Source organism: Lissotriton vulgaris, chromosome 1_1, assembly GCF_964263255.1.
Source record: "Lissotriton vulgaris chromosome 1_1, aLisVul1.2, whole genome shotgun sequence".
Classification (NCBI taxonomy): domain Eukaryota; kingdom Metazoa; phylum Chordata; class Amphibia; order Caudata; family Salamandridae; genus Lissotriton; species Lissotriton vulgaris.
In genome coordinates this window covers 789,519,436-789,527,211 of record NC_141685.1, presented here as the reverse complement: position 1 = coordinate 789,527,211, position 7,776 = coordinate 789,519,436, and the positions used below count along the sequence as shown (strand labels likewise).

At 44.2% G+C, this 7,776-nt stretch overlaps 1 protein-coding gene across 1 annotated transcript in view; it reads right to left on the bottom strand.

The window, feature by feature from the left end:
• Positions 1 to 2,575: 2,575 nt before the first annotated feature.
• PRDX6 (peroxiredoxin 6) overlaps positions 2,576 to 7,776 on the bottom strand; it is a 143,707-nt gene continuing 138,506 nt past the window's right edge. Inside the window, exon 5 of the mRNA XM_086956355.1 lies at positions 2,576 to 3,433. Coding sequence (XP_086812481.1) covers positions 3,302 to 3,433 — 132 coding nt within the window. The 3' untranslated portion in view covers positions 2,576 to 3,301. The remainder of the gene's footprint in view (positions 3,434 to 7,776) is intronic.

The window sequence follows — 7,776 nt, the reverse complement described above, 5'->3', positions numbered from 1 at the left end:
AGTCCAGGATATTCAGGTTAGTATAGCAAGGTTTACATTTCTATCCTGGATTTATGTGAGAATTATCTTAAGGTTGTTGGGCCTCATGCTAGTTAGCATACGTGGGCTCTGCAGTGGGACCTGAAGTTCGTGGGCGCAGCATCAGGAGAATCTCAGACATGGTCCAGATCTCGGCAGGAACTTCAGAAGATCAGCAATGGTGGCTAATTGAGGTTGGCTCAGTAGCAGACCCTTCTCCCTTGGTAAAACAGAGCCAACCTTAGTGCCAGAAGTGTCACCCTTGGGCAGGGGTGGCCATGTGTGAGGTGGAGCTCAGACGACTCCGATTGAGAGCCTGGATTGACGGAGATCAATCAGCTGGAGCATTGGGCAACCCAGCTGGAATTAATAGGCTTTCTTCCTTTAATCAGGGGGGACAGCTGGTACAGGTTCTCACGTACAACACAATCACTATGTGGTATTACAACAAACGGAATGAGTGGGGTTGTGGACTCCATCAAGACGCTCTGCAGCTCTAGACATGGCTGGAACACCAGGCTATAGCCCTAGTGGATCAACACATGGTAGGCTCTCTGAACCCCAGAGCAGACAAACTTACCAATAGATGCGTAGTGGATCACACAGTCTCCATCCTGAGGTGGCGCAAGGTCTCTTGGAAGATCAGGGAGATCCTTGGTTAGATATGTCTGCCTCTGCCAAGGACATGCAAGGTCAGCAGTTTTGAGAGCTGTCGTTTCCAAGGCAGCTCTCTCAGAGACACTTAGTCTAGATTGGAGCCGCGACCTCTTGTACAGTACACTTTGCCACCAATACCCTTCCTGCGCATGGATCAAGTTCATGAACGACTGGGTCCAATGTTTTTGTGGCTTAACACGAGCTGTTGAACATGGTCCCTCCGATCAGGCTGCCTCTTTGGGAGGATCTTCAGTTGCTGCAGCCAAACATGCTGCACCTTCATGAGTGCCGATTGAGCAGCAACCACTTTTGACTTCCTGCCAAAAGTCTACAATGTTACCTTGGCAGTCGGGGTTCTCTCTACCAAGACTGTATACGCCTCACCTGCTATTGTAGCAAGTTCGTGGCATGGTGTACAGATAAATCTGTTGGCACTCTTTCTGCACACCTTTTGCCAGCTTTTCATGTTTATCCATACCTTAGCTCAGAAGGGTTCTGCTTTGGGCACATTGAAAGGTTATCTTTCTGCAGCTGCCACATCAGCCATCTCTACATAGATTTGTAAGAGATCTTCAACTAGGCCATAATAAAAGGCTCTGTTGGGAGTATGAGCTGGACCTAGTCCTTCCCTTTCAGATGTGCGCACCCTTTGGGCTGCTCCAAAACAGTCCACTCAGGCTTTTGACCATCAAAATTACTTTAGTGGTTATAATATCTGCCTAGGGAGTCAGTGAGCTGCAGGGATTATCTGCACACCCTTCACATTTAAAATTCTCCCTAAATTGGTTCTTCAAACTAGAGCATCCATCTTACTGAAGGTGACCTTTCCATGTAGGCCAGCCAATCATTCTGCCTATCTTGAATGCTCCGCCTCACCCCTCTAAAGAAGGAGACTCCACCAGTTGGACCCAAAGACTGTTCCACTTTGATTATACTCTAAGATGCAGGTGGACGATTAACTCTTTGAGGGGTGTGTAGAAGCCAGAAAAGGCAGTGCAGAAGCAGACCATCTCGTGACGGACAGTTCTCTGCATCAAGATCTGCCATGCATTGGACAAAAAGCAACCCTATGAGGGTTTGCGGTCACTCTACAAGAGACAAAACCAACACCACTGTATTAGTCCATGGGGTTCATTTCCTGGATATCGGTCAGGTAGCAATGTGGGCTTCCTTGCAAACATTTACAAAACACTGACTAGACTGTCGGGTCCTGCGTGACTATCATTTTGCCTTTTAGTCCTCACAGGACTTTAGCCTAATCCGTATTGCAGCCCACCTCAAAGGAGGTATTGCTTGGCTATCTATTCCAAGGTAAGTTATCTGCAGCTAGATGTATATTGGATGACAAGTTACCTACCTTTGGTAATGCCTTATCTGGTAGAGCATCTATCCAGTGCAGATTCTTTACAGACCTTTCCATCCTGTCAGCTCAGTGACCAGATGTATAGGGCTAAGGGTTAACCTCTCCAAGGGCCCTAGCTTCGTACACCAGTGTTCATGGCTCTGCACTTTGTGTGGAAAGTCGAAGAAATGGACGTCAGCACATTGGGATGGTGCCTATATAGGCATAGAACATGTCACTTCTGACGTGGACAACGCCACTCCTTGCCAAACTTGGTCACCTACCAACCCGCAGGTGTACTGCTTACCATGAGTTTCAAGATACTGTCTGAAGCTTGGTGAATATTCTAGGATAAAGAATCTGTGGTAAGCTGGTCTCTACCAGGTAAGGCGATACCAAATGTAACCAATTAGCTCAGTAAGGGATAAAAAATCCACGTAGGATATTAAAGTTATTGAGGTATAGTTTATTCATACATTTTAGGAAACATTTACTTTGTGGCTAACCCACCAGCACTCCCTCTTGACAAATTAAAAAAAAAATGACATGATGCACATCTGAACAGGAAACAATTTTAATGCTACAGCCAATCATCATATTGCTCAAAGTTCCAGTTCAGTTCTTGTGGCAAGCTAGGCAACCAATGCCACGTTTTCAGATTGTCAGAGCATAGTGTATCATGGTTACAGAACAACTTTAACATTTCTAAACGCTTCGAGGATACCCAGTGGGCCCCGCCTAAATCGTAGGTGATTTTGCACAAATTTATATAATTCTTTAACGTAGGTTATTGAGGTGTCAATGAAGGAAATACTCAGCTGGTATTTAGGATTTTCACTAGATTGGAGAAGGGAGAGCTAAAAATGGCACATCTTGTATGCAAATATTTATAAAGAATGGGGTAGAAATGCTGTGAAAAGTAGGTCCAAAAGTCTAGCCACATCCTGTTGGGAGTTTATTTTTCATAGTGTTAAGTGCTTTACCGTCAATCGAAAGCAGCTGTAGAACTTGCAAGATGACACCCTGTCCCCAAACACTCCTCACACCCACAAAATCACTCTCCTTCAAAGGAATAAGCTCCCCGGTGACTTGCTCCAATCAGCCCAATTCAATGTTCCTCTTTGAGACAGTCCACGTCACATTAAACAATTACATAAACCACCCCTTCAAGAGAAAAAAAAATAGGATTGTGGGCTGCAGAATGTTCACGTGGTTCAAATGAACACGCTTAGTGAATCCAGGCCTTGCAAACTGTTGCCTACAGGTTCTTCCAATTCTGGTCTATTACTTTGGATGAGCAGTGTATCGCAGGTATTTCTTGCAAGAAGGAAGTTCTTTGGTAAAGACTCCGCAGGGGAATTTCTTGCTAGCATCTTCCTCGGACATGGTTGGAGGTACCATCACTCGATCACCAGACTGAAAGACAGAAATTAAGGCTACATTCAACTTCATTGCAAAATGCCAACTCGAAAGATTATAAACATGCATGTGCAATAATAAGTTGCGAATTAAGTTCTAGTAGAATGATGTGTTTTGGTTTACACAGATTGCTTAGGTGGAGACTAACAGGAACTGCCCCAGCCATGCATCTTAAAATCTAGATGTAGTGAAGAGTTGGCCCAGACATTCAAGACCAGGGTTGGCACGAAGGAGACCTTTGAGGTACTAAAGGACTAGGTTCCTCCACTTCTGTCATAAAACAGTGGTAAAGTGTGTGAGAACTACCTACTTCCAGGACAGAAACCATTAAACTCCGCAGCAGCAAAGGCAGACCGACAAGACCAATTCACTTCCTCACAAGAACTGCACCTTTAAAGAATCTCTCCAGAGCCAACAAAAACTAGAGTTACTACATTACTTTTAGTAATGTCCAATTCCAAGAATCAGTAGGGGGAATCTAGGGTTGAGAAGAACTGAAATCACAGTAGTCATTCTTGCACTTTTAGTTTAAGCTGAATTCGTTGCAATCTACTGCCTGGGGACCCTTCTATGGGTACTTCACACCTCTCAGTCCTTTGCTGTGTTTGGGGGGTGCAATGAATCAGTTGGTGACAGTTGAATGAGGATTAAATATTAACACCTTGGCAGTAGGGGCTAGGTCTATGCACCTATAGAACATTTGCTTGCAAGACACTGCAATAGGAGACTGTGGTCAGTCTTAAGAAAGGGAGAGTGAAAGACTATCAGTCCAACAGGGACTTAAAAAGGCATCCAGCTGCAATTTACCTTCTCAAATCTGTGGCTAAGACGTGTTTGGTGGTGGGGGGCCCCCCTCCCCTCCCATCTGTCTCAGACAGGTGAGGGGGCCCACAAGACAGGAGGAGGGGGGCCACAAGACAGGAGGAGGGGGGCCACAAGATTGTTGGAGTCGCAGGTGCGGCCCAAGATTGTTGGCACTGCAGAAGATCCATATTGGCAGTACCTCACTAGTAATAGATGTTGTAGTGAGAAGAGGCAGCTGTGAAGCTTCAAGCTGAATTTCAATATAATCATCAAGATCTGTGCAAATGGGTCGCAGAAAGTACAAATGCATGAATTGAGCTCCAATGAGCCATGCCAAGGGTCCCGGACCTGAGGGGCCCCACTTTGAGGGGGAGAGGGGGTGGGTCAGAACTCACTGCTGGGTCCAGAGTCTGTTGGGGAGCCGTTTAGATCCCTGAAGCTCAGATCATAAGTCCAGCAGATTAGCCCTTTGGGTGACCCCCAAGGTTTTGGATTAAAGGGTGAGTTTGCAGGTCCATATTTTGTCACCCAGGAAAAAAGCAGCAGATCAGCACAGCAGGGCAGAAATCACTTCATAGCAGCAGTCCAGCAGAGTGTCAGTCCTTGTAGCAGCACAGCAGTCCTTCCTGACAAGAGTATCCACAGGTCTAGAAGTGTACTGAAGCCGTAGTGTCTTTAGGCCAGTACTTTTAGGCAGTTCAGCCTTTGAAGTTGGCCGGGAAGCTTCTAGAGGTTCCTTTGAGGTGCACAGGTGCTCTGCATTCCTGGCCCTGGCTCAAGGCTAACTACAGGTGGTAGGCAGCCCTTTTTATGGAAACCGGACACATGCTATTCATGTGTAAATGGGCTAGACAGCTCCTCCCTCCCATCCTGTCACAGCTAAGGACCCCATTGACTGTGGCCATCTAGGAGGGACACACAAAGCCCAACTGTCACCCACACCAAGGTATGTGACCTAAAGACAAGCTGAAGGCACGAAATGGGTAAGGCAAGAAAATGCCATCTTTCTAAAAGTGTAATTTTTTAACTTTGTAATTTAAATCCGAGTTCACCCTAAGTTAGGATTTTAATTTCCATGGCAGAGACACCAAACATGAAATGGTTGCCTGGTCCCATTTGGAAGTTACACTTCTAAACTAGAATAAGTTAACTCCAATGTTACCATATGGGAGGGGTAGGTCTTGCAGTAATGAAAAACAAATGTATGAGTTTTTCACTTAAAGGATATGCAAAACTAAGTACATGTTCAACTTTCTAAATAAATCACATCCTGCGCAAGCATGTTAGTAAGGATATAGCTAGGTAAGATTTGCTCTAGTACCATTCTATTTGAATGGTCATCTCATACTCCATCCTCCACCTTAGTTCCTCCAACTCAGTCACAAGCCATACTACTTTAGTCTCTACTATACTGCAGTAAGCTAAACATACCTCTTCCTACAAATCATTAACTCTCCTGTATAACCATTCCTGGAGTCACTAGCTTTTTTCCAGGCTATTTCCTCATCTCACCCCCATAAATCACAAATTCTCCTGTGTAACCTCTCCTTTCACTGTCACAATATCTAACTTACCTTATTTACTTATCTAATTTTTCCGTTTGAACTCACTTAAATAGCCACACCAATCTATTAACTTAATCCACTACTAGAAACTGGAAGAAAACTTTCGTAGTTTGCTTAGGGTGCAAGAGTAACCCAATAACCAAAAATATACAACAGTAACTAATGACCAATGAGTTGACTCCCACCCACCTCACTTTGAGGAGAGTCACACTGCTCAGTAATCCAAAGGGCTTTAATGTCCTGTTAGGAATAGTAACTTTTCTATAAAATGCAATTACAATACAAGCATCAAAAGCAAACCCTCTGCTATCCAATCTAGAAGAGCCTGCAACCTTATTGAATATCTCAGGAATTTTAGGAAATTGAATTTTTGTTGGGTGAGGTATACATATGAGCCAGGCAGGATTCTTCACTCGTCAGAAGAAGCTAGTACATACTAAAAGATAGTCAGTGCTCACCCTCTGATATCTTGGCAGAGAACAGTCAGGCTTACATAAAGCAATGTGTAAAAGCATTTGTACAATACGCAAATAAATACTCCACACAGGTTTCTAAAAATAGCTTTCTGTACGATCAGTAAAACAAGACCAAAATGATAAAAAAGGAAAAAAAAAAAACACTTTTCAGGATATGTGCATTCAGTCATAAGAGCAAAACACTATGCTAGGGGATCTCCCCGTATTTCAGTTTGTTAGTTTATGTCTATAGTGACCGCATACAAATCGAATTCTGATTTGGGGGCCCTACTCAAAGCCTTCCGCCCAGTATCACACATAATGCCCATTAAAGTCTGAATACATTGAAGTGGGATGGGGAGGTGGGTTAGTGGGCCACTCAGGCCATGCTCCAATGCATGGGAGCCGCGAGTGACTGGGTCAATCCAAGAGTATGGTGCAGGAGTAGTCTGCAGGCCATGTGAGTGAGGCATGCATAGACAGCTGATTGGGAGAACTGTAGTGGTGGTGGTCCCTGCACAGGACTCCTTTAACTGCGCACTGAACTCCAGGCCCCACAATTCACTGTGCCTGTGAGTCGCCAACGTGAAGGTGGGTGTGGGGGGGTGGGGGGGGATTGACCCCCAGACCCACCCCCACAGCACAACTTGGTGGCACCATGATCCCCATTGTGCAGGTCACGCCTGTGCCAGTCTTCACCCAGAGGAGGTTCGACCACCCCTCGGTTTATGTTTTGAGGCTCCCTTTTCTTTTAACTTGGGCATCAATTAGGTTTGGTCTTTGTTTTTTTTGCCGTGAACACTTTCCTAGAAATTCAAGGACAGCATATCAGCTGAATTCTAGAAATTCAAGGACAGCATATCAGCTGAATTTCAGTTGGACAAATTTCGGGTTTAAATGATATCTTGCTTTCACGTTATTTTTGTATAATATCATTTTAAAGTACTTGTGTTTAGTTTACAGTGGATATTTACCCTTAAGCTCTCGTTTACAGAACTTATGGGGAAGAGAAAGTCAGAGGAGGTCCTTTCTAGATCTCAATTTATTTTTTAAGTCATTGAGACATGCAGCTGAAAACTGTACCATCAAGACAATTGATTCTCAAGGAGGTTGAATAACTCAATGGTAAGACTCAGAAAGGTATTACAGCTGCATCCAAGATAACACATTTTTTACAAAATCGAAAATTATACTCCTCTATGCCCACTCAACTTACTCAGCCTTAAACGACCTAACCATTTAGTCGAATTTCAATTAACCTCTGCCTCCCAAGACTAATGTGCCCACATAGAAAACAAAACACTTAAACAACTTTTTTCTTGTAGCAATAAGTTCCAGGTGCTAGAGGATCATGTGGACACAAAACGTACTTGCAAACTCCTACACTCTCCCTACCCAAGAATCAGTCTACAAATATATACACTATAAAAACATTCTTAATGCCACCCAAACACTTAAAGATACAGCAGCTCAAATCTGTAGTTGCACAACTGACACTGAAGTTCCAGGACCTTTT